At 40.7% G+C, this 27960-nt stretch overlaps 1 protein-coding gene across 13 annotated transcripts in view; it reads left to right on the forward strand.

Moving 5' to 3' along the window:
- The window catches only part of vps13b (vacuolar protein sorting 13 homolog B), a 315620-nt gene that overhangs the window by 26153 nt on the left and 261507 nt on the right, over positions 1–27960 (forward strand). For all 13 annotated transcript variants that reach the window (XR_003833763.1, XR_003833764.1, XM_029452593.1 and 10 more), the window contains exons 5-16: positions 489–656; positions 1845–2026; positions 3726–3900; positions 9267–9541; positions 12371–12466; positions 13475–13597; positions 14432–14569; positions 16393–16480; positions 18763–18948; positions 21368–21537; positions 22031–22225; positions 24914–25038. Coding sequence is in view for 11 of the 13 variants with exons in the window: in XM_029452593.1 (XP_029308453.1) it covers positions 489–656; positions 1845–2026; positions 3726–3900; positions 9267–9541; positions 12371–12466; positions 13475–13597; positions 14432–14569; positions 16393–16480; positions 18763–18948; positions 21368–21537; positions 22031–22225; positions 24914–25038 (1921 nt within the window). In the remaining 2 variants the exon portion in view is untranslated. The remainder of the gene's footprint in view (positions 1–488; positions 657–1844; positions 2027–3725; positions 3901–9266; positions 9542–12370; positions 12467–13474; positions 13598–14431; positions 14570–16392; positions 16481–18762; positions 18949–21367; positions 21538–22030; positions 22226–24913; positions 25039–27960) is intronic.

Below are 27960 nucleotides of genomic sequence, written 5' to 3' on the forward strand. Positions count from 1 at the left end.
AAAGGCTCGGGAGGGATATGTTCAAGGCAACATGTGCATAGTTTGGGGTTAAACAGGACTTTGCATCTGAGTGGAGAGCTCTTCAGAGATTCATAAATTCACCCAGGATTTGTAGTGCTGCTCAGGCAGGGTGAGGAGTATACTCAGGAGAAGTACTTATGGATATTTAGCTTCTTTCACTTTAAATGTCCAAAGACTGAGGCGAAAAATAACATGTCAGGACCTCCTCTAATTTACGAGCCAATGAGGATGGCAGGGGTCAGTAGTATTGAGCCTAGACTTTTAGGGAATGCAGCTCTGGATTTTACTCTTTTAATTAAATGTATATGATATGATATATGCTTGTAGATATATGCTAATGTTGCTACTATGTCTTCCTGTGTGCATGTGTGTCTATTTATAAACAGGTATGACTTTTGTGTATCTTTCAATGTGGACTTATTTTGCAGTTTAAAATGTTTCTCATGTGTTTGCTTATGTGTTCGTAGGTTACGTGCAGAGTTTGATCAGGCGTGTGGTGAACAACGTGAATATTGTGGTGAACAACCTGATCCTTAAGTACGTGGAAGATGACATCGTGCTGTCGGTCAACATTACCTCAGCAGAGTGCTACACTGTGGAAGATATATGGGAGAGGGCCTTCATGGACATCACTGGTGAGCAATGGCTGCTTACATTCCTTGGTAGTGGGATTATCTAGTAAATCCACTGAGACAAGAACCTATATACTACAGTAAGTGTTTAATTTTGTAAGTTCAAACTAAGGTCAAACTGACATATCAGACAAGTTTCAACATGGCTCTTTGTGTAAATGCCCAATGTCAGCTGCCAGAGTAGTCTCATATTCACACTCCCCAGTCTGATTAGAGCATGTGTAGGTCCGATGCAGAGCGGGCTTTGACGCAGAAAAGAACTCTCATTTAAAGCCACAGAAGTTGAATGAGGTGGGGTTTTAAACATAAGCATGTAAGTAGAACAGTAAGAAGTACAATCCTCGTGGGCCCTTCCTTTGCCGGCTACATGGTTCATGTGTTCTGCTTTCTGCTTTTAATCATTTTAAGTAGATGGACTTTTTACTTGTATGAAATAATGAATAAACCAAACTTTTCTCACTTTTTGAACATCTGATGAGAGCGAGACTAACTTTATATGACACAAGCCTGCAATCTTAGGCTTTTCTTGAATCTTGTAGATTTTCCACAATAACAATAAACTTAAGATCTTCCTCGTTGGTGTTTATTCACTGCAACCATACTGTAAGCCTATTTCCATTCTCTGTAAAGAGTTTCTATTCATTGCTCTTGCGTAGTACATACTCCCGGGTTTCTCAGGTTACTGCCAGAGAATTACAATTATTTTAAACTTGAACTATCATCATAACTTTGAAGTACTGGAGTCACAAACGATGAGTCCTGTTATCAGTCTGTCAAGAGTGAGGGAGTCGGTGACGATTGACAATCTGATGATCATCCAAAACACACGCACACCAATGCACGCTTCCACACACACACTAACACACACACAAACTACTTGGTTGTACCTCTCGTAAATGTTACATTACACAACTGCTCTGTGGTGTCGGTTGTGTGTCATCTCCCCTGATTCCCTAGATCACAGATAATGAGGGTTTACTGTCGGGGCCTGCTCTCTGTTAGTGTGTTTATGAATGTATTGGTTTTGTTAAAAAGATGCCTCTTGTGTGCATTATGGTGTGTGCTCTGTGCGCATACATGTATGCAAATATGTCAACATGTTTGACTATTGTTAAGTGCGATGGGTCAACCTGTTACGTGTTCAATGCAAAATGATCTACATTAACGTTGTTTTCTTCTTTCTCCGTGAAGCTCCCGAGCTGGTGCTAAGGAAAGTGATCAACTTTGCTGACTGCACTGTGTGTTTGGACAAGCGGAATGCTAGTGGCAAGATCGAGTTTTACCAGGACCCGCTGCTGTACAAATGCTCCTTCAGAACACGTCTCCATTTTACCTACGACAACATCAATTCCAAGATCCCGTCAGTCATCAAAGTGAGCGGCTCGAAAATGTTGCAATAACTTGATAATCATCATTATGTTGCCGAAGCTCAAGAGATCGAGAAAAGGATTTACATGGATTAACCTGATGTCATTTTGGTATCGTCCAAACATGTCACACACATGCGAGTGATGGAAAGGTTTAAATTTGTCACATCAGCTTACAGTTGTTAGAGGAACATGTGACTTAGTTTTGTTAGGTTAGCTGTCCTCAAGTCAATAGCAGGATAGTGACTCATTCCAGTCCATTGTTCTGGATATGTATGGAAGACAGCTGTTTGATTTTGCAAGATTTAACTTTCTACACAAAAATGCAAGACAATGCTGCAACTACAAATAATATCAAATGCCACTGTAGTACCATCAGTGTGTGGTTTTGACTCGAGTTGTCTCTAAAGGTATTTGACCTCTAGCAGCATCTTAGTTTATTACTTGAAAAATGGCACTTTGATTCCTTTTGGTAGGTTTGAAAAAGCTACCCTGAAGAAGAATATGCTATTCATATCTTGGCCAACTTATTCAGTGTTTGTTCAAGAGCTAGTCAAACATGTTGATGTAATTGAGAACACCCAGTCTAGATAACTATCTCATGTCGTGAAGCAACAGCTTTTGGACGACACCACTGATGTTGAGAATCAATAGTTTTGTTTAGAAATATAGTTCTCTGCTCACCAGAGAATCATCACCGTCACCGTCATTTTTTAAATCATTGTTAGTGGATCAGTGGAAGATGTTTGTTGAGACTTAGCCATCGTGTTCCTTAATGTGCTAGGGATTTGTTTATTAAGTCCGATGTAAACTATTTCTGATGAAAAAGTAATCTTAATTATTTTGCTGATGCATTTTTAACCTCTCAAACGCTCGGGTAAAAAAAGGAGGTTTTGTAAACGTTTGTACATCAAGTCCATCCAGAAAAATGATTGCGGCTGTCTTTGGTTAATGTTTGTCGGTATTGCTTTTGTCCTCTTTCCACAAAAAAGCTACATCATGGTACAAATCTCATTTATCTGTTACACAAATTTTCTCAACAGGCTAAATTAAAGCGACGTGGCTCATTCCCGTCTACATATAGTCAGTAACAAGCTTTGTGGTTTAGCGACCTTTAATAAGGTTTACATGGTGTCCCATCAACAGAATCACACACAAAGGTTTTGCCACATTTACAGTAGTTACTGCACGCTAAGCTATAGCGTTGGTAAATTCGCTTTTGACTGTATTCCGTCACATCTTCTGTTATTTACAAGTTATTAACACAGTTTAATACCAAATGTTTATACAAACCCCTCGGTATAAATGAAAGTTATATGCTGCTGTAGATAATTACAGTAAACAGATTACATACATTATGTAGGTATATTTGTTTCCATTCGGACCTGACTTATTTAATACTGACATTTCTTTTGGATGTATCTACTTCCTCCTTGTTACTCTATTCACTATATTTAATTGCATTCAGACCATAATTTGTGGTTTGTAGCTTTATGTGGTCATATAACTTTGTTTAACAGGAGCAGATTTCGCTTTTTCCACATGCAACTCTCAACATCCACCAGTTAGCCAGAGGGGAATCCACACCAGTTCTTACAGGGCCTGGGGTCACATTAGGCGGGATCCCACCAGATTCATCTAAACATATAATTTAACAAATCAAATTTCAAAATTTCTCATTCACGTTTCTCATTCGTTTCCTCAGATCCAGACCATGGTGGAGAGCCTGAAGTTGTCCATTACTGATCAGCAGCTGCCCATGTTTATCCGCATTTTAGAGCTGATTATTGCCCTCTACTATGGAGAAATCGGAGGACACAAAGAGGGCGAAGGAGAAGATGGAAGTGTGCATGTCAGGGAGGCTGGAGCAATTTTACCTGGTGAGTCAGGTCTCTTAGGAAGGGCGTTGATCATTCTGACCATAAGACTTTTCTGTTTTCTGTTTTTGTTTTATTGTTATCTAAAAAAAAACTCTGTGTTGCTTTATTTTATCTAGAATAATTTCAAAAGATCTGAGCTGAGTTTCTTTAAAATGTCTTTTTATTTTTATTTTTCAAGATTTTCTTTTGGCATTTTAAGCTTGTATTAGAGAGTGTTAGTGGAGAGTGACAGGACTTGTGGGGAAGGAGAGAGTAGGAGAATGACATGTAGCAAATGGTCTAGCTAGGATTCGAACCAGGGACATTTGCGCCGAGGTGAATCCGTCTAACCACTCGGCTATCGAATCACCCCTAAAACTAGCATATGTTAATACTTTAAGTAAAGTCAATTAGGTTGTCATTTTTACTCTTTATTTATTTGTTGACCCACAACATAGTAACCCTCTTTTAATGGCTGACGACCCTCCCTTTTTCTGAAACTGTTGTGTTGTAGCTGTACATAAACACCCATGTACCAAGCAAAAGCCCTGCACAGCAAAACAAAAGCAAAAAAAGTCACATTTTCCTACAGCCATTATTCTGTTCTATCAAAATCAATTTGGAAATGATATATTGAGGTCTCACAGCGATGTAGCATGTGTGTCAGTGTAGTTCCTTTAGCAGTCATATTTCTTAGACAAAATGTGGTTGAAAGCTCTGAAGTGGTTAATGAGCCATCAGACCATGTAGAAAGCTTTGAAGCTTTTCCTTAGACAGTGTTTTCATCTTATGACGCTCTGCATGTTGCCTTGTTCTGTTCAGGGGCTATGTCCGTCCATATGCTGCTGTTGTTCCTAAACGGGACATTTAACATCACTTTGACCATGGTGTGCGCTCCTCCTGCTTTTTCCACAAACAAAAGCTGGAGCGTGTAACTCAACACAGACCGTTGTCGTCAGGCCTGATCCCCTCCATGTGGATAGAGGCAGGAGAGATGAGGATGAAGGGAAGTCACAAGGATTAATCAAACACAGACCCATCTCGAGTCTTTCTGATTGGAGCACCATCTGAAAAATTACACTCCCGACATCCAGGAGCTGAGCAAAACACACACATGCAGTCAGTTTCTCGCATACCACATACAGACACATAAACACACACACACACACACACACACACAATATCACACTTATATACATATACTTTTAATAGCTGTAGCCACCCCCTTAAAAAAATCCCACCTCATTCCCTAAACGTCCACCTCATCTCTCCCCAACTGCTCCTCCTCATCTCAGCCAAATAGAACAGGATCAAGTCCCACGTCCCACTGGGCTAAATCAGACTCTGTAGCACCAGGAGCAAATTATGGTGCAGGGGAAGTGGTGGGCAGAGGGGAAGCAGGCAGCCCAACACAATACAGCCATTCGCTCACTCCCTCTAACTTGCTCCCTGCCTGTTGGCCTGGAACTTTTACTGCAAGTTGGCGCAGCTTCCAGTTCAGTGTCCAATGCCAGATGTAAGAGTCGGTGTCATGCTACTGCTATGCGGAGCCTCTGAGAATGAATTAGTATCCCATCACAAAAATATACAAGAGGGGACCAGCTCTTGGAACCTGAGCGCGCCCAGATCTTGTTATGCTGGAAGTAATGGACAGAGTGAAGAAGCTGAAGGGGGGGCACTTGTGTGTGTATGTACTGTAGTAGGTGGGTGTGTGTTTGTTGGGAGGTGTTTGGGCTTCTGCAGGAACATATGGTTTCAGTGTATTCATTTCAGATTTAAGGAATAAAACTGGATTATTTTAATAATAGTAGCAGAATTACAGCTCAAATGATTTATTATTTGTAATAATAATGCATGTAAAAAATATGATGTATTTTTCTTAACCTGTACAGACATCCTTTACTATTGATAGGTTATGAGTTCTACAACATTCATGTATGTTGACGCTTATAGTGACTGACTTGGCTTACATGCATATTTATTTTTAGTGGGTTGTAGTTTGTTGGAAACAATCATTGTCACATGATTGCTGGAATATGATCCCAGCATCGTACATGGTACTTCATCACATTCATTTGATTTCCCCTAGGCTGCTTGTGGTGAGTCTTTGCTTGTAATCTGGCTCCAATGCCCTCTGTGCTTGTGTGTGTGTGTGTGTGTGTGTGTGTGTTTTTCTTTTTTTACTCTTGCTAACTCTTGTATATTAATTTTCCCCCCATGTTAAGGTGTTTTTCTTTTTGCCAATTATCAAAGTGGAAAAGGCCTTGTAATGTATTTATGTGCCCATGATTCACTGTGGCTGCATGTTGTTTGTTTGATTCTTTCTCTTTTAGGTAAAAGCCAATGTCTCATTAATGAATAGCCCTAATAAGTGAACGCTGCGGGATACTTGTGTGTCACTAACCAAAGCAACCTTTCAGTCGGGATTAGACAGCTAGTTTTACTATCTGAAATTCAATGAAGTCTGTGAAACACTGTACATTTTTCAGAGGTTGGAAACATAGATGACTAACATGCTTGAATGGACCAGCTGGTCTGTATAGCATATATAAGTAAGTATGTGTATGAGTGCCTGGATTTCTTTTGTGTTTGTCCAAAGACATATGTAGGTGTTTAGACTGAGTGTTTAGTATTTGCTTTGTAGGAGAGCCTCAGAGTCCTTAGAGACCTATCGAATGTAAGGGACCATCACACACGTGACACAGCCAGAGTCCACAGGCTATCTGCCCATTATAAACCTCATGTGCTCCCTTATGCTAGCCCAGTGACATGACAGGGCCTCTTTTTAATCATCTTTTCACTTTTTAATATTGGTGTGAAGATGTTAAGGCCATTGAGTTTAGAAATCTATGATTATATTCTCCTGCCTGTTGAAATGGATTTTAAAACATTTTGATGTTAATGTCTCGCTGGCAGTGTTCAATTGAAACAATATGCGACACACTCATTGATGTGTGTTCCATTCTTTTATGTCAAAGGGGGCAGGCTAGTGCAGTGTATGTACTGCACCTGAATTACCTGTGAGGAAGTAATTAACAGACAGGTGTGTGTAGGTTGTGTGTGCACATGCGAGCACATGCATAAGAAGACGAGCAGAGTATCCTTTACTGAGTGGTCAGATAACCAGTCTACCTCTCTCTCTATAAACATGGAGGGACATCTACTGGCCTGTGAGGGCACTGCCTTTTCTCACTCCTCCCCTATAACTGTCTCAATGTCATTCAGCTGTTCACTCACTTACACACCTACTACTCCCCACCACTCGCTATCTTAGACATACACCTCTGCCTGGAGGCCTTGGGCTCATGGAAACCAACCATGACCCTGACACATCCTACTACATAGTGCTTCTGAGCTTTGCTTATGAACATGTACATACTTATGTATTGCCACACTGCTATTGTCAGTTGTACACGAAAAAGATCCAATCAGACGTTGATTGCTCTCTTGGTAAAGCAGAGAACAGTATTGGCTGCATTTCACACCTGTGTGGTCGTAGTGCTCTACTCCGCAGCAGCATACATTTTGGCCAGCCCACATCACTCTCTGGGAATTTTTCACTAACTCCTTTTGGATTAATACTTCAAAGTCTCCTTAAGCTGGTCTGTTTTGATCACTTGATTGGTAATTGTGCTTTTATTTTGATTGCCTTCCAATCCAAACGTAGGCTTCGTCAGGCTGTGACGTGAAGCGAAAGAGCTTAACTTGTTGAACTGACACCTCAAAGGCTTCCACGGACTGAAAACAAAAAAGAGAAATGAGAGATAAAATCCAACAGGGAGATTGGGGGGAGGGAGAGAGATAAAAAGCCATAACATGGGATTTCCAACTGCCAATTCGCAAAGTGAAAGATTTAATTAAAATATGTCATAATTTTCACCGCCTTAGCCTCTGGGATTCCTAAACTGTGACCTCATGGACAGTATTGTTTTCTCACAGAGGTCGTGAGGCTGTGAGGAACGGGATTACACATTCTTGTGTATTGACATCAGCTTCCTCTCTCCCGATGTGTATGGAAACAAACACGATGGGACGAGTTCAGAGGTCGGCATAGGGGACCGGGGGGGTGCATGGTGGTTTGGGGAACCCATGAAACCCCAAATAGTTTGCTGAGAAACGGGACAATAATAGTAAATGGACTTCATCACACTTCTGCTCGTCTTTTGTTTTGCAAACCAACATGTCAGTCCAGTCTAAGTTTTATGTTGCTGACGCAAGCAGTGGCCTGTTGACTGTCTTTAGCTTCTATTGATCTTCAACCCTTAAGTTTTTCTAACATCCATTTTTAACTTTACCCTTAGGTATGTCCCGGGAATACTACATCCAATGCCTCAATCTGCTTTCTCCCACCACTTTTTACACTACCATCTTCACTGGGTGTGAGACTGACCTTACCGTAGCCAGTGCTCCAGTCAACCCCTTGCGTTCTGTGTAGGTGTCGACACACAGACACAGTCCTCCCTTCCTAGCCTTCACCTGTACCCCAAGCCAATCTTGTATTGTGCTGATGGCTCAGATCTACTCAGACTCCCTCATGGCCTCCATTTCAGTCTGTTGGCTTCTAAACAAATATGTGACCCCACTACCCGCTGCATGCATTTGTGTATGTGGTCTTCGCTGTTGGGTACTACTCTGACAGCCCTGACCACAATGATCCACTGGGCTCATTCAAGGCTCCCTTCTGTCAGGATGCTGGCTGGCACACTGTGCCCTATGGCCTTAATTGGAACTGCCTTCCTCTCTCCCTCTCCCTCGCTCCCTCGCTCTCTCGCTCTCTCGCTCTCTCTCTCTCTCTGTGTGTGCAGCAGTGAGCTCTTGTAGCACACATGTACTGTACTCACACACCTGCATGCTGGAGCATTGGCAGCAACTACTATGAAACTGCCTTCTCTGCTTTTGTTTTGTGTTCAATTGACAGCTGAAACATCTTGCTTGTATTAAACTGCCCTGAGGGCATGGACAAATTAATTTAGTGTGCTGCATTGGGCACACTCTTCCATTATCAAGAGTCTTCTCTGTGTTACCAGGTTGCCTCTTTAAATTGAGTTGGAGTTGTTGTAAAGCTGTTGGCTGTTTTTCATCTGAACTCTAATTTGATTGCAATATAAATTTCGCAAAACTATTAAAAATGTAACACAATTGTCTTTTGCACAAAAAAATGCCCCCCTGTTTTTTCTTTTTTTAATGAATCTCATTTAGGATAATTATGCATTTGTTATTAAGTCTACTTTGTGTGCACCAGATCTTTGTAAGTGAAATGTACCTGTCTGAATATTAATCTGAAGCATCTTAAACCTGCACACACTAACCCTGACTTTTTCCAATCACTATTTAAAGTACAGTAAAATCAACATGCATTATAATAATTATGACTTTTTCCCCTTCAGGGATGGATGAGGATATGGAAAGCCAGGGGACTAGCCAGTACTCCAGTCCAGACCTCTACATGGAGTCTGGGTGTCCTGAAGAGGGAGACCAGAGTTGGGTTACTTGGGCTTGGTCTTTTGTCCCAGCCATCGTAGACCCAGAGGAGGAATTTGAGGAAGGCCTCTACCAGCAGAGAGAGACAGGAGACATCCCCAACAATCCCCAACAACACACACCCAAAGACCCCATTGTCTCCATAGGCTTCTACTGCACCAAAGCTTCTGTTACCTTCAAGGTAAATCAGCTGTTTAAAAAATGTAATTTAAAAATTACTAGATATCATGTGGGGGCTAGAATGTAGACCAGCATACAGGTGGACGGTAGTTTTTTCCAAGTGTAAAAACAAGAAGAAACCTCAACTTAATGTCTAAAATCACAATGAAATGGTCAAACAAAGGTAAGTAAAGTATTCTGCCTCACATGTACAGGAAATAGATGTGGTATGAATGTGATTTAGGGTTAAGACATGCTTTTGAAAAATAATATAATATATTTTAGATAAACAAATACATTATATACAGTGACAACAAAAATACATTTTCATGACCAAAAAAAGGAACAAGTATGGATAGATGGTGAAGATAAAAATTCAAATGTCTTTAATTTGTTTATTACACAAAAGGTAGAACCAATGTGTACAGGGGGCTGTCATAGTCAGTACATTCTTGGCGAAACTGCAGATAATGATATTTAATGTTGATTTAGGTTGATGACAAAGATTATTTTTTGGGCCTTTTCTCTTTTTATTGTATAAAAGAGAAGCTGAAAATAGACAGCAAAGGGGGAGAGAGAGGCGATAACATGCAGTAAAGGGCCGCGGGTCTGATTCGAACCCGGCCGCTGCAAATAGGACTCAGTCTTAGTACATGGGCTGCCTGCTCTTCCAGGTAAGCTACTGGGGCGCCCAGAATTTCCTGATTTAAGATATCATTGTGTTAACAATTAAAAAAAATTCCCTTGCTACCATTATTGTTTATTATCCTACTGCCCATCCCATCCCTGCTTCTTATATTTTTGTGGTGATTTTCAGTTTGAGTCTTAAAGAACAGCTTGATCTTCAGGAAGTTACAATCCTCTTCTTCTCTGTGTGTGGTATAGGGGAGGGTAGTGTAACCACTAACTGGCGTCTCGGGTCACGTTAATGTTTTAAACATTATACGTGGTATGATGACTATTCAGAAATGGATCCCAAACTTTAATCCTGCCTGCTCACTCAGAATAGTTGGAATTCATCTGCGTTTCCCCTCAGGTTCAGGCACTTCAGATCACATTACTGTGTGCGTGTGTGTGTGTGCGTGTGTGTGATCAGTGAAGGGGAGGTATGTCTCAGACCATGGGGCTTTTGTAATAATGTTTAAATTGTTCCTGTATTGTTTGAGTTCTTTTAATCAATTAATTGCTTCTCGTCTGCAGTAATTGCAGACAGCTGAAAGGATGGTGTTTTTTTAACATTCTCGTCTCTTTCCTACAAGGAAGCATTTAGTTTGAGGGAATTTCATGTCTTTGAACAGCCACTGCCTGAGTTTGACATGGACATGAAATCAGAGAAGTATTTTTAGATTGCGGACCCATTACTCCCCAGATCTGTTTGATCAGAAAAATGCGCAGTGTAATTTAATGACTTTAACACACATGATGCATAGTTCAGCACTTACCATTTGTTCCCCTATTTCACATTTGCACACCTGCCAAACTGCCATTCTTTTGTTTTGGTATTTCATTTATTTCAACAAAAGCACATTTCCAGTGTTCCCAATGTCTTATTCAACTTTTCACACTTTTCTGAAAAATGATCGTAAAGAAAGAGTATCCCAATATTTGCATCCAACATTCTAACATTTCCAAAATGCCTCATAAAGAATAATTTCAGCTCTTCGGTGACGGTGCTACTACGCCCTGTCAGACTCAGGCTGCTCACCGCTGCTCCCAGGGACCTATAGGTTGGCTCCCTGCACATGATTAAACCATCAGAGTCGAAAGAGGGGAAGTGAGCGAGGGTGAGAGAGTCTGCTCCATCAGTAGGGAAAATAAGGCACAGCTGCTCTTTGCTCTGCACCTGCTTCCTGTGTTAAAAGTTGAATGGGTTAGGGCCTGCACAGTTCTGCTCTACAGCCACATTTCTTAGACTGGCCAACCTCAAAAGCATCACAGCTTTGTCCCTCTCTCTCTCTTCAACCAACTATTTAATCACAAGCACTTTCTCCCTCTGCCTCCACACTATCTCTACACACAGAAATAATGCTCTCGTGAATAATCCCTCTTCTTTTATCAATTTACCTGAATACTCAACACACTACTTGTACATTATCAGTTTATCCCTTTGGTATCCTGAGTGCTTTAGTCATGTTCTGATTGTCATCCCCAATAAAGCCAGAGCGGGCCTACCCCTAAAATCAGAGAGGAGTGCCTGTCATGTGGTTTCATGAATGTCTTTGGCCTGGGTCCAAACTTGGAAAAGAAAACGACCAAAAAGTCCCAAGGCTGGCATCTAGTCTCTGATCTAAGAAAATGTCATCTGTCCTTGTTTCGATGTTATTGTTTCTGGTTTTAAGCATTATTTTCTGGAGCCTCGTTACCCTTCACATCCAAAGACTTACAAAGCCTTTGTTTATTTTTCAAATCATGTATCTGTTTCAGCAATGAATTGCGGGTACACACGCACACACACACAATGAGACACATGTTTTCCAGCTTTTAGTGTTGAATTTTTGTGACATCCGTATTATTGCCGTAACTGTTACTTACTCTCGTCAAACAAAATGTAGCTTTCCTCGTTGTCTCCAGATATTGTGAGGTGGCAAAATCTACTATACTGAACCACTTTTCATACTGCTATTGTAAAACTTGAGTAATTGGTTGTGATCTGTTTTAGTGATTTATGATAAATACCTCATTTACTTTGTGGATGTCACAAAGCCTAACTGTAACATGACATGTAACTTTGTAAAGACTTCACTTTTCATGGTCTATTGCTTTGTTGTATTTTTTGTTGCACCCGTTGAAGTATCTTTACTTATTATTTGAGTCCATTTCTGATCTTTATATTGAATATTTTGTGTCTCAGCTGACGGAGACCCAGTCAGAGAGCAGCTACTACAGTCCTCAGAAGGTAAAGTCCAGAGAGGTCCTAAGTCTGGAGCAAGAGGGAATCACTATTGAGGTAAGATGCCACTGATGATTTGTACGCCTAAAGAACCCATCTGCAACCTTGTTCCCCTTAATGGCCAGACCAATTAAAATCTCTGTCCTCCCTTTTGATCCTCCATTCGTATTATTAGTGTCTCCTTACAGTTGGACAGAGGTTCCTCCTAATTCCCCTCCTAAGTATATTTATAAAGCCTCTCCAGGTCACTAATCCGTGGCCTGTTGTGAACACACTGGAATCCGTATCTGAGTCGGGCCCAAGTCTGATCATTTCCGCATTTCCCCCTCGGTGTAGAAAATATTTTAAAACCTTTTTCTCTGATTACCTGGTTGGAGTAGGAAAGGTTTTTCTGCTCTAAGCTTTCTACCAGATGTGAGAATTCTGAGAGATTTCCAATTCCAATTTTTGTAATTTATGCTTTTGCAAGAAAAGAGAGAGAGCATTCTGAACGGGGACCAAAAGTGAGAGCGTTGAAAGGCAAAGGGATGGCTAGTAAAACAGGGAAAACTAGGCCTTGTAATTATTGTGTGGTGAAACGTAAAGTTTTTATTGGATTGCTCTGTTTAGTTGTCTGCTGGGTAAAGCAGAGGCACGGTGAGCGAAAGACAACCACACCTTAATGGTTACAGGAGCGGCTGGACTGCTACCACACAATCACATGCACACACCACTCAAGGGAAAATGGAAGTGGTCTGACCCTTGCTCTTTTTATCACAATGAAATTAGCCTACAACCTCAACAGCACCACAAACCAACTTAACCTCAAACTGGTCATGGTGGAGAACCTGGTTTGTGATAAGTCCACAATAAATTGAGTCTCAAACTGTTATTCATTTCAAATGTTTTGTTTTATTGCGATGTAAAAAAGTGATTCAGTCTTTTCAGTCTATAAAAAAACAATATATAAATGTGTATATATATATTTTTTATCAGTATATTAATATTAATTTAATGAATACATTTTTTGTTCAACATCTGGACTATAAAAACTGGTTAAAATCTCTTCTTCTGCTTTTATTCCAGGTGCTGATGATGGGAGAACCCTTCTTCGATTGTCAGATTGGCTTTGTGGGTTGCCGGGCACTCTGCCTGAAAGGCATCATGGGAGTACGGGATTTTGAAGAAAACATGAACCGACGTGAAGAGGTAAAGACAGTCTAAAAACCTCTAGGAAAAAAGCAGAAAACTTGTATGAGAAGGAGAAAGAAAGAGAATTTAAAAACCCAGAACAGATATCACTTTCACCTAAACCATGTCTCCGCAGCCTCTATTGCTCTCAAGAGCTTTCAAAAGGAGGTAGAGTTATGGTCTGGTTTGTTTAGGGAAAAGAGAGCCGGCAGCTTTTTTTGTATTTCACCATAATGTTCTGTGTTTGCCACATACATCACTGTGTCAGCAGCAGTCTCACCATCAGATTATGTGCAGTGCAACACTTTTGGGCTCAATTGAAATCAATGTATTTCATCATCTATGTGTTAATTGCGTGTTTTTTATAGTTATTTTACAAAGGTGGTTTTTTAAATTGCGGGTTCACCTAAGGCATAGTTGCCCCCGGGCCAATGACGGCTGTCAGAAACATTTTGTTCGGCTCCCGAATATGTTTTAATCATCTGTGGTCCATTTCAATACTTTCACGTTGAATAGCCCACATTTAAAAAAGTACTCTGTGCCCCCCTAACAAGCGTCTGTCAGGTTTGGAATGATCACTTGTAGAAAGCTACTGATTCTATGGCAACTAGTGGAACATTGTTGAGTGTTGCAGAGAGTGCTGTTAACTAAAGTTATAGCTTTTGGTGGACAATTCTGCCGTTTAATGTGGAAATTAGATTTGTGCATTTTTCCTGTGCAGCCCTCAATCATATGCTGGATCCCTAAATTGGCGCTTTAATAGGGGATTGTATTTTTGTGACATCTGAAATATTCTTTACATTCTCTCCTTCATAGCTCTCCTCGTTTTCCTCTTTTCTTTTCTCTCTGTAGGATGCAGTGTTCTTCAGCTGTGGGGACAGCCTGAAGAGTAAAGGAATGACCTACCTTACCAACTCCCTGTTTGACTACCGCAGTCCAGAGAACAACGGTGTCCGGGCTGAGTTCATCCTGGATACTGCTAATCACAAGGTCAAAAGAAAAGTCCCCATCCCCAATTCTACTGTAATAAAGAATAATGTTCCCAAATTTTTATTCTGGAATTTTTATTTGGGGGAAAAAGAAGACTAAGCCTTTCAAAACCGGACCAACAAGCAACTCACGCACCTCACTGCTGGGCTGCTTATTCAACTAGCAGCAATACACAAAAATGCATTAAACTATAAAATCACTGTTGCTGTTTACTTGAACAGCACCTGCCAATGACAAGTCCTGACTAAACAAAACCCCTGAAGCACAAAGGTCATCAGGCTGTTTAGAGAACAAATACTCATAAGATGCAAAGACATTTTAAAAAGATCAATTTCTTTATTTTCAGAAATATAAAGTGTTCACTGATGCCCGTCACTGCCAAAATAGGATCAAAAGATGTCTCCTTACACATATTAGTGTGGGTATGGCTTAAGTGACTTTCTAAAACATGCACACTTTGTTAATACAGTACTTTCTCTGGGTCAATAAACAATAATCTAATAATATTACATCCAGTCTTTCTTCAGGTTTCATTTGGAAAAGCTAAAATGACAGCTATTATAATTAAGTGGTACTAAGTCAACTCAATATTTTGTCCATTTTAACTCTCAGTAATTATCATTTAAATCACTGCCACATTTCTGTCAGTCACCCAGCTGCTGGCTGCAGTAGAGGAATGTTCCCCCTATCTAAGTAGTAGTGTTAAAGCCATTATTCCTGATGACTCTCAGCTCCCTTCATCAACCATCACAGCTCTAGTGTTGACTCTACTCAGAAATGTTCATGACCCTCAGTGAAGCAATTGTTTGGACATCCATCCATCCATCTATCCATACTTGAAAGTCTAAGAGTCAAAGGTTTTAGTGTTAATTCATTAGCCGTCTTGAAACCAGCCAATGGCTTTGATCCAAAAGCATGCCAGAGCCATTAGAGGTCCCCTAATAAATATTACTCATTAACCTGCCTGACTGATAAGGCTCTATTGAAATCTCTGTTTAGAGAACTAGTGAGTAAGTCTTGGGTGGGGGTGTTAAATGTGTGTGCGAGAGGGGCCTCTCTCATTCTTTCTCTGTTTCTTGCTTGATCACTCATTCTCTCTGTTTACCCGTGGTTTGATGTGCGGGAGAAATATAACTTTAAAATATTGTCTAGCACAGGGTCAATAGCTCTTAACTTGCAGACTAATAAATGATGCCGAGTTATGGTTAAACAATACACCCAGGTAGATAAAGAAATAGATACAAATCCACAGTTCTATTTCCAATATCTAGGTTTCACTTGTTAATAATAACAATTGTCAATAAATAAGTGGCCAGCTGGGGTTTTTCTTGGTGGAGTTTGTATGTTCTTGTGTTGCACTTTCCACTGGGTGCTCCGTTGTACACCGACTATCTAAAGACGTGCATCTTTTTGTAGATAAGGTACGCATTTCCACTGACCTACATCCAAGCACTCATTGAATGAGGAAACTTTCACTTCCTTTTATAGATAGCTTATTACTCAATAAAGAACAGAATTGATATGTAATAATTGACTTCCCTATGCGCCGTTTACTTGCATATTGAAGTATAGTTAAGCTCTTAAACAGTTAATTGAAAAGATTAGAGACACTTTTAATATGTCCTGCCGTGATCAGGTATCTCCTTTCATAGTTCAAAATCCAACTAAGCAGATAAACTCCTCAATTACTCTTTTATTTTTTATCTCTGATTTGACCCCCTTTGCTGTATCCACCATGACCCCAGTCACTGCCACTCTTAAATGCTATCAGCTTGTTTGCTCCCTTACTGCCATGTTTACCTAACTCTACTTTTGTTTGACAGGAGACCTATACGGAGATAGCAGGCATGCAGCGCTTTGGTGCTTTCTACATGGATTATCTCTACACAATGGAGAACAGCAGTGGCAAAGGTATTGTCTAATTCATTCCTTCTCACAGAGCTTGTTTGCTTACCTGGCCTCCTCTTCTTTCTTTTTCTTTATATTTGTCATGTTCTCCTTTTTTCTGCCTTGTTCTCTCTTTATTCTCTCTCTTTCTCCCTATCCATCTTGTACTCTGTCTTTCCATATTCTCTTGTCTTTTTGTCTTCTTGTCTTTTTGTCTCCTCTTCTCTCCTCTCCCCTCTCTCTTCTCTTTCTTCTCTTCTCCTCTCTTCTCTCCTCTTCTCTCCTCTCCCCTCTCCCCTCTCCTCTTCTCTTCTCTTCTCTTCTCTTCTCTTCTCTTCTCTTCTCTTCTCTTCTCTTCTCTTCGTCAAACAAGCCCCCTGGAGACTTGAAGAAAGAGCTTGTCTTGTTTGAGTCACAGCCACCTGGTCCTTGACCCTTCCTGTCCTCGCTCTCACCCCAAATTTACCTGGAGGGCAACTGTCAGAAGTGTTTAGTCTGCGCTGACATGTATTTGAGTTTCTTTCTCCCTGCTGCTTGTTGAAACACTGTTTCCCCCCTGTCTCTTTACCTGTAAGCTCTTGAGAAAGTGAATAGGCTCCTCTTGGCTAATTAGGTGTCACTCTTCCTTGCAGAAGCCTTAAGACAGGCAGGATTTCTCATTCCTCAGCTGCAGCACTCAAGAATGTTTATTCAGGTCTGAAAGATCTGAAGTTCCCATTAAGAGATAAAGTATTCTCCCTTTAATTTGAAATGTTATATTTGACCCACAAATGTCTATGTGCTTCAGTGTGTCATTTTTGAGCATTTTACTTATATATTTGTGACACCTGACTCACAAGTTCTTAGATACACACACACACACCTCTAACATGCTCAGCACCAGTACAACCCCTCACTGTTTCTAATGGCAAAAGTATAATATTATAGATCTATGTGTCACTGAATTCTATGACAATAGGGTGTTGGGTGATCATGTTTCATGGAGTGGAAACGACCAGTTACAGGGATGATTAACTTAGGCAGAATTTTTGATGATATAGTGCACATTTGGCTTTTTTAAATAACACAAGAAACGAAGATGTGGTCAAACCAATTCCATAACTCGAACAGATCATTTGATGCATTAGGAGTCTCGTGTCACCTATGCTGTTTCACTTGCCTGCCATTTTTCCTCTTTCAGTTTGCTTCTCTCTTCATCTCCCTCTTTCTGACTGGGCTATTGTTTCCTCCTGCTGTCAGCTACAGATAATAATCTAAATTAAAAAAAAACATTGATACTGTCATCCTGAGCTGTCAAAGTCATTTCTGACAGCAGGATAAGTGTCAGTCTCTTTTCCTGCGGGACGGCTGTGGTTACCCTTGCCAATTGGAATGCTTCTCTTCTGTCAGTGTTTCTCTTCTTCTCGGACGCGGACCAGATCCAGTGTCAACCAAACAAATTAGTTTCCATTGCCATGGGACTAACATAAACTCTGAGTCAACCGAAATACTAACCGACCCAGGTCACATTCACCATTGACTTCACATTAGAGTAACGCTGCAGATTATAAACTTTTTTTAAATCTCGGGAATTGGAGACACTTTTAAATCGTCTAAATCCCGGCTAATTTCATCCTCCTCATCATTCCACTGACCGTTCTAACTGCAGCCATATGGTTGATATTAGGCCTAATCCATTATAGCCAAATCTCACTGAAGAATGGAAGGGGAAGTGGCATTGTACATTGCCCTTTATAAATCCCCAGAATTCAATGGAAGTTCAACCCCATCCCCCAACCCATTCAGCTAAAAAAGTGTAATTCATCGTGTTGACTCTGAGCTGAGCTGTTCGGTGCAGTGGTGGAATGGAATAAAGACAGTTGTGACCCTTTGTCCTCTTCCTTCCTCACTGCCATTCATCTACCCCCTTCTCTTATTTTTAATTTCTCCCTTTTTATTGCCGGGGAGCTGAGTCTTTTAAGTGGACCTCTGGAGCAGGGACCTATGATGAATGAAGAGACAGCTGTGTGAGAGAAATGGACATTTGGAATATTCATCATTCCAGTGGGTCACAGCTCTGTGAGCTGTTCCCTTCTGCTGCATTTCCCCACTGCCATCTTTGTTGAGTTTTTGACCAACAGATGAGGAGATTGTATACTTCAATAATCACAAACGCACAAACATTATTAAATACAGAAGGTGACATATCCACTTGACTTACAAATTTGACCTTGGAAAATGTGTTAAATGTGCTCACTGACTAAAGAATCCTCAAGTTTGTAATAGCTATATTTAAGTATGTTATGCATGTTTGTTTCTGTTTGTAGACTCTCAGGAATTTTCCGTGGTGAGTATGGAGGAGGTAGTGCCTGCTATTCAAGAGACATCCATCAAGAGGCTGGTGGTGGGACCTTTGGATGTCAGGCTGCACAGCAGCGCTGTCCACCGCATCCTCAAGATGGTCACCTGTGCCATGGACCACGAGTATGAACCCTACTGCAAACCACAGCGAGGTCAGACATTTAATGCTAACAGTTGGTCCATCTGTTTGACTTGGCAAACTTTAACGGCTAATAGTCAGTTAACAATTAATAGTTCACTGTACTCCCTTCACTCAACTAACCCTTGATTTAACACCGTCTCTGATCTTATCTTCTTTTGTTTTCTCCTCGGTTCTCTTTTCTTCTCTTTTACGCCATTGTATTCTGCAAGTGATCAGAAACCACAACAGTTTGCACTTTACAGTATCCTCATCACATTGTTATTTCCTTGCACAACCCATCTTTCAACACACAGCTGTACATGAAAGTAGTGACCTTTTGGACCACATGAGGGAGGATAAGCCAAACACCTTTGTTAGTGATCGTCCCTGCACAGCTATTGATGAGCTCATCCTTGGGATGTTGTGAAAGAACATGGAATGTGTGTCTGTGTGTAATATCTGTAGCAATAACTCTCATTTTTGCGAAATGATAACATCCGTAGGTTTCGGCTGTTTCAGCATCTGTGATAGATAATAGATGATGGGGTAATTACTACAGAGCTTTTGACTAAAGCTGGGTAGGTCAGAGTGTTCCTTCCTGTTTCTATCTGTGTCTGTACTCTCTCTGGCATTTTCTGGAGAAGGGTCAATATAGTTAGACCCCCCGGGGGGATTGAGAAATTGAGAGTAGAAAAAAAAAGCATTTTTCACCAAGGTAGCTATTACAGATGAAGTGAAAAAATAACTCATGCCTTTTATATATTTAGCTAAATCAAGCTCTCCTCTCCTCTCCTCTATTCTCTCCTCTCCTCTCCTCTCCTCTCCTCTCCTCTCCTCTCCTCTCCTCTTCTCCTCTCCTCTCCTCTCCTCTTCTCCTCTTTCTCCTCTCCTCTTCTCCTCTTTCTCCTCTCCTCTTCTCCTCCTCTCCTTTCCTCTCCTCTCCTCCTCTCCTCTCCTCTTCTCCTCTCCTCTTCTCCTCTTTTCTCCTCTCCTCTTCTCCTCCTCTTCTCTCCTCTCCTCTCCTCTCCTGTCCTCTCCCCTCTTTTCTCCTCTCCTCTCCTCTCCAGTCCTCTCTCTCCTCTCCTCTCCTCTCCTCTCCTCTCCTCTCCCCTCTTTTCTCCTCTCCTCTCCTCTTCTCTCCTCTCAGCTTCATGAGGGTAGTGTTTGTGTGCTTGCCAGGACAGAATTAGAGGTCTGGAGGTCAAAGACATGGCTATTTTTCTACTCATTCTATCTTCTCTGCTCCTCATCATACAATCCTTGCCAAGAACTCAGGGAGAATCACTTTGCTCCCAAAAACTAGCTGTAAATGGAGGCCAAATTGGCTGATGTCTGTGTATTTTATTACTTGTAACTTACTAACAGTGTGTTTAGTTGTGTGAATGTTTTTTTATTATATAGTACCGAAGAACAATAGAAAGAACAAAGTAAAACATTTTTAAAGCTGGATGTGTTGAGTGGGACAGGAAAATACAGGGCATGACAGTAATAGTCTGTGTGCCATTGTGTGTATGTTGGGCTGCACACTTTTATATTTCTGCCTTTTCTGCGTGCTTTAAATAGAAAGTGATTGAGTGTAATCATGCCTCTGTTTACCATGTCAGCTGCATGTCTTTTAAAATTTGAATGTTGACTGTGGATATTGACTTGCCCTGGCATATGATTAGATTGGACATGGCACTGCCAGATGAACCTGATGCGGTCTGTGGCGGTAGGCCAAAGAGCAAAACAGCTTTGGGATCAAGTTCTGAGCCCACCTTGGAGCTGGGAATGTAGCCCAACAGAACCTTTACTGAACTGAAACAAGCCCATGTCCTGGGACCAGAGCCAAGGCCGTTCAGTAACTAAGTGCTCAGGTTTTGGTCCACGTCAGGCCCTGGACACAGTTTAGCAGTTCAGTGCTCTGGTCACTCCTTACTTTGGTGAGCACTGACCTTGCACGCCTCTGTTCCATGTTGACTTGCTTCACTTCATTTTCTGCCTTTCCGGATGTTTCTGGTTATTGATTGAATGAGTGGTTTTATGAGATAGTTCAAAAACAAAGCTACTGGGAAACAGGCCACTGTAATGAATATCACTTGGAGATGCTTAGAAGTACTTTTGTAGTGCATGTTTATTTTATTTAGTGTATAAGGTGGTGCTTTTGTTGGAAAATACTTTTTTATTGTTTTAATGCTGCAGGCGTAGAGGAGAGGCGCCCACTCACAGAAATCGGTGTGCTTTACAGCTAACCTCTTTCTCTGTAAAACAATCTTTAGTCTTCAAATCCAAAAGTCTTTGGCCTTTCCCACTCCTTCACTTTATTTCAAATAATGCACCACAGGTCACATACTTGTTTTTGTAATAATATTGTTAATCTTACACTGCACCCTCTTCCTGCACCTCTGCCATTTGTTTCAGTATTTGTTCCCAACCTAACATGTTTTTCTATTGTGTCATTGTTTCTGTAGAAATGGTTGAAGAGAGCCATGGTGCAGCTACCCCAGAGGAGATATCAAGCTTAGAGGAATTTATCCCAACCAGGCTCACGTGTCTCACTCTTCTCTCGGTCTCAGTGACGGTCTCCATGGCAGAGTTCAACCTCCTTCACACACTTATGCCTGTCATCATGGGATGCAAGGTAGTGCACACAGACCTACATTCCTCTAAATAACAATCTTATATTCTTGTCCTTAACTTCTTTGAAGGGTCATCAATATGTCATGGGGAATTGCATTATATAAAATGAAGGTGTAAAAATCTAGTATACAAACCAAAATGAAGAAAGAATGACACTTATATAAGCCAAGATACTTATAGAGAACAAATGATATTAGGTGCTCAAAAAGGATAACATCATTCTGCAGTCTTGTGCTGAGGGGTAAACATGTGGTATTGTATTGTGTTAATCCTGACTATTTATTGATTATACAGTACAATAGGTCCATGGTAAAAAGATACAATTCAAAATCAAATTAATTACATTTTAAGAACCCGTTAAAGACCCCTGGCCTAGAGATATAAGAGGGAGACTGATGTGGAAATGTAGGCTTTAGACTGCAACTAGAGCAATATGTGCAATATGTATTCTCCCTTTAATCCCTTTCCCACCTTTTATATTTTCAATCTCCCAGACTGCACCGGGGCCAGGCAACATGCCAGTGTTTCAGCCGGTGCGCCCTCTACCTTCTGTGCAGTTCCAGGTGGAAAGGGTGAATGTTGAACACACGGTGCCCATGTATGCTCCAGAGCTGGTCAGCACTGTCAGCAGTCTCAGCCAGCCGTCTGACAACCTGCTACATCACTGCAATGCTCACCTCTACCTCAAGGTGAGCACAGCAGGATTAAATCCTTTCTGTAGATATAAAACAAAAATGGGACATATGGCAAACACCACAATTGAAGTGCATTTAATAATAATAATTTGAAAGCACTTTGTCATTGTTGAAATAGTTGTTATCTTCTAGGTTAGAGCTGTATTCTACATCTACACCTGACCGTCAGATCTACTTCTAGTTAGGCAATCTAGACTTTAGTTTAACCTTACACATGTTGGGTTAGTTTGCATTTGCTGATTTGGTTCTCTTATTAAAGTTATGTACTGTATAAGGCCATTAAGAAACTATACTGTTAAAAACAATGTATTTCCCCACATGGATTAATAAAGTATTCCTTCTTCTATTATCTCATATTATTTATTTGATAATGTAGAGTGTAAAGGTTATGGTAGTGGATGCTAAACCATAAACCTATCCTCGAATGGAAAACTAATTTGACTCAGCACAGATTTGTATCTGTTTCTATTTTATTTAATTGATTTTATTTTACATTTGTGTCTTTATCTAACATCTTTCCACTTGACACAAAATACACATTCAAATGTTAAAAGTTTGGTTTCCATATACTTTATCCCAAAGTCAGCAGGTCAACATGGCCACAGTCTTAACTGACACTCTGAAATAACCCCGATGACCTTGATGACCCCTTTTCACTTGGTCATAAAAATCTCAGCACTAAGCTTTCTGATGAGCACCAGTCCAACCCTGGTCTTCTTCATGGTTTTCACCTACTAAACTGATGGGACGGTACAGGCTTGTATTGTGCAGTTGTCAAGATTATTTGTCACCCATGCTTTTATAGGCAGTTATTTAGTATGTAAAATGTGTTCTATAAAAGGATCCTGGCAGTTCCTACAGGACAATCAAGCGACAGCTCAGAAAAATCAGAACAACCAGCTGTGATTAGAAGAGCTATTTATTTACTACTCATACCATTTGTTGTTAGACCATTTACTTAACATCTAAAGTTTGAAATGCTCTACTATTATGTATGTATCATGTGTAATACCGCTCAACAAATAGTGTATGTGTTCATAGCAAAGTGTTTACAAATGATCATTGATTTTCATCAAAATGTGTCTTAGCATGTTGTATACGCATCTGTCACATGAATCATTGACATAAATACTATTTGATTAGTTAGTAATTGAAACACGTGAAGGTAAAGTCATATATGATGGCTATAGTATCTAAAGTAAAATACGTTTTTGTGTGTCACTTTTAAAATTGACCTATAATTAAACTAGATATAAAGGGGTTTTGACCTCTGTATTTATAGTTTACTTGAAGGCCCAGATGTTTTATGGAGTACATATAGAACTATTGAGGCTTAAGTAAATTCATCTTATCCACCTTTTAGGAAGCCTGGATAACAGATCTGAGTAATCTGGGGTGGCCCAGTCTGGCCTGGTATGGCCTGGGTGTGTTTTATTTAAGGCAGGATGTTTGCCGGACATCATGCTGGTAGTCCTTATCACAGGGTCACTGCAGGGTTAACAGTCAACTGGTTAGTGGCCAAGTAGCCTTCTGACCAATCAGCCTATCAGCATCTGTATCTGCCAAGGTACTAATTCCGCCTCTGGATTTTGGCAGTGGGATCATGACAGGGTGGAGGTCATTTTGGCCACAATTCACCCTCTTCAGGAAGTGATTTGAAACGGGTATAAACTAAGGCTTATCTTAATCTGTGTTTTATTGACACTGGCTGACAAAGCTAAGGTGTCTGTCTTGAGGGTAGCGGTTAGCCATTGTCACACTTTTCTATGGTTATAGACAAGAACTCAAAGTCAGCCTTGCTCAACAAGGAGGCCACAGAAGTAAATAGGCCGATGATAATTGAAAGCTTGGGTTATTTGAATAACTAGTTGCTTCGGGCAGCTGAAAGGAGAACAGAATTTGAAATCTGGTCTCCCAGAGGACGTTGTAGTGAATCAGTCCGTGTCTATATGGCCCTGAGCTTGCATTTCAAAGTGGGATTTTTATTATGTCTACATCTTTATCTGGCAATCATGCAATTCAACTTGATATACTACGCTGGTGTGTAAAATTCCATCGATATGCCAGTTATCCTATTAGAAATTAATTATCAATTAAGTTCCGTCCAAAGTTTTGTCTGTCTGCTCTGGGCCATCTACACAAGTGGTTTGGTAGACCTTCACTTGCATAGATGCATAAGACTTGAATAAACCCTGCCCTGCGTATATACAGCAGCTGCATATGGGACAGCTGGGCCCATCATTCACTGCCTCAAATATTAAACTGGACTTCATCCACCATGTTCACTATTATAAGTATGTAAACATTGAGGTTGCAGTACATTATGTGTCCAGCAATGTGGCTACCAGGAGCTTAGATAATAATGTTTATGAGCCACATTGCCACTAAAAAAACTCCACATTGAGATGAGTGAGTCTAAAAATCTGGAAAATACACAAATGTTACTTGACAGTGATGTTGGATAAAGGGGTTGTGACTGTACTGTTAATTAAGTGTAAACAAGACTGTTACTTTTTTTTGGCTTGCTGTTCTAACTCTGTCACTGTATGTATGTACACTTGTTTATAGAAAAATTCAAAGTTATTCTGAAAACTTTAGTTTAGTCTGTGCATGTTTGTTGGTAAGAATCTGTGCTAGTGAACTGAACAAACTCTCTCCCTTTCTTTCTATCTCTCGTTCCAGGTGTTTGGGTTCCAGGCAGGCTTGACATGCCAGGACAGTACAGGGGGTTTCCTGCCTCTCATCCCCATCATCCCTTCCTTCAGCACTGCACTCTATGGGAAGCTGATCCAGATGCCTGCATACTGGTGAGCACTTGTAATGTGGATGGACATTTAAGTACCTAACACTAACAGGGCTACCTCAAGTTGTTTATAGGCTTTAACATTTAGTATTTGGCAGTTTGAAATTATTGGGATTGAAGTGCCGCCCTATACTGCCTCATATTAATTCAATGCTTAATCTGTCACATGCTTTGCTCTTGAAGCATTGTTTTAATCCCAACACAAATGATTGTGTCTGTTTGTTTTAACCAACATTTAGTGCTGACCTTGGCACGTCCAAGTCCACTCTGCATGTTCTTTTTGCTGATGACTCAAGTGGTGCTTTTTTTTTTTAAGTTATATTTTCGGGCTTTTCATGCCTTTTGTGATAGTGAAGTGCAGATTGCGAGAGGGGGAGAGAGAGAAGGAGAACGACATACAGCAAATGGCCACAGGTCGGACTTGAACCAGTGGCCACTGTGGCCTTTGTATATGGGACACCTGTGCTACTGGTTGAGCTACCGGGACGCCCCAAGTGGTGCTTTTTATGAATTTCATATATGCAGCAAAGTTCAATAAGGATGCTGAGACAACAGAAAGCAATATTTTAATCTTCCAAAGTTAAAAACCTCACAACTTGTTTGAGCTCGGAACACCTCCTGAGAAGGCCTCCAAAAGGACTTCACTGCACAGTATAAATCCTGAGGAGTTTACAAGTCTGGTATGCAGGACATCACTATTGGCTGAATACTGGAGTGCTGTACCTATTTGTGTTAGATCCATTAGTGGTTTTACAATTGACTATATTAATTGAGTTCATTATTGGCAGAACAAGGTGATTATGGTCAACCTGGTCATTGTTGGTCATTGTGTGAGGGCCAAAGGGACTTAGAATCGAAGGGTGTTTTATGTTCTACGAGCACCTGTGAAGGGCATTATAGGAAACACTCACCCACCAAAGGTTTGGGTGTGAACCTTCTATGTTTATATGCATGCTTGGCTTGTCTGTATACAGTGTGTATGTGAGTGTGTGTATGTGTATGTGTGGAGTTAGGCCCATGTATTGTACTCTATAGAGAGGATTGCAGTCTTTTGCGGGCAGTGTATCATAGGGTATTTAAAGTGATGGATGAGCCACTTCTTCAGCGGTCGGTGGGGAAAACAGAAAAACGGAGTCATCGGGTAACAACTGCAACAATTTCTCAGATGGTTTGAAACACAAGGAGAGGAAAATAAGACAACGCTGTCTAAGGAGATGAAAAAACATATTGCTATATCCCTGACCTTGTACCAGACAGAGGATGACTCATTGGGGATGTCTCCCAGAGAGGGTAGGAGTTGAAGAGAGGACAAAAAGGGAAATAAGAGGAATAAAGCTCAGAGTTTGGACAAATTTGGACAACAGTTGGACAAATAAGAGATTTGAAAGAGATGGACAAGGAGGGAATATATTGTATTTAAATGTTGAAGCTATCAAAATACAACAAGAATGGAAGAGAACAAGAAGAAATGGAAAAAGAGAGGAACTGCACAAAAAAACACCCCAGTGTGGAGATTGTAGACAAATGAAGACTAAATGGAGAGAAGAGAAAGACAACAGATGAACAGACAGTAAGAGAGAATGATGGGAAAAGTGTAAATGGGCAGTTTTGTTGGACTTTAGGGAAAAGTGATGAGACAAGCTTATAAATAAAGGGGAGGATGGATGGGGGATAGAATAAGAAAAAACTTTTAGAGGATGAATTGTCTCACTGTAGGTTTACTGACTTTATCATTGGATATGTTGTAATGAACTTTGTTTTTAAATTCAAACCTGTCTAAGTGCAATTTTGCTTGTATGTATTAAACGGCCCTGTTGGGTCATTTGTTAAGTAGGGCCCTGTAAAGAATGATTGTGTAACTTGTGTACTGTCTTCCATCTGCCCTCAGCAGACTGGAACAACCTTCTACCACTATGGAGCAACAAATGAATTAATATTTCACTCTTTGAAATAGAGAGATGTGTTGAAAAACAGTTTTCTCCATCATTTGTGTGTTCAGTAATCATCATCTGGAAAACCCTAGCGCGCACACACACACACACACACACACACACACACACACACACACGCGCACACACACACCCTGTGCCCTCTCTCTCACACCTTGCAGTCAAAGTGCCTGTTAAAGCAGGAAACCTGTGCGAGAGCACTAGCTTGGGAATCGATTTCCTCCCATTAGTTTAGATTTAAACATGTCAAAGACCTGCAGATGGTTTTGACTTTTCCTGACTTCTTCTCCAGGCAAACATTGTATCTTCTGTACAGTGGTTAGCTGGCTACATAGGAAACCACAAGGCCCTTATTCAGTGGTGTGTGAGTGTGTCTGTAGACAGAACCTGATTCCCTGTGCTCTCTGCTCCCAATAAGAGGCTGCTAGCTGCTTGTTTGATCTCCAGCCCCCCCCTGTTTCTGCCCTGCCTGCCTCAAATAGTGGATTCAGATGTCAAACGGATGTTATTTTTCTTTCTGACAATCACTAGATGTTTCTCATCTCCAGAGAGCCTTCTAGATCAATGCCCTCCCGTTGCTTTTCTTTCAGCCTGGACCAGCCCCTAGAAATAACACTGACAACCTCTCACTGAGTCGCCTTGACACGTTAAGAAAATGCTCTGTTATTCTTCATTGTAAGAAAGCATTTGATGAATACAGTATGTTCATGTCCAGTAACAGTAGGCACCAGGAGTCCTTATTTTCATATGATTTGAAAAGAACATATATTAGTCTATCTAGACTACGTGACGGCATTGCGATCATACCTCAAAATAGGTGAACACATAACACCCAAGGTAATTACACTGCTCTTAACAGGATTATTTCCACTTCATCTAATTTTTCTCATTTAGCTTAAATGTTTCCGACACTTGGACAGGTTTGAAGCACTTCTTACATTTTCACAGTTTTTTTCACTCAGTCAGTCTCTTTCCTT

The sequence above is a fragment of the Cottoperca gobio genome, chromosome 16 (genome assembly GCF_900634415.1).
Source record: "Cottoperca gobio chromosome 16, fCotGob3.1, whole genome shotgun sequence".
NCBI classification, from domain to species: Eukaryota; Metazoa; Chordata; class Actinopteri; order Perciformes; family Bovichtidae; genus Cottoperca; species Cottoperca gobio.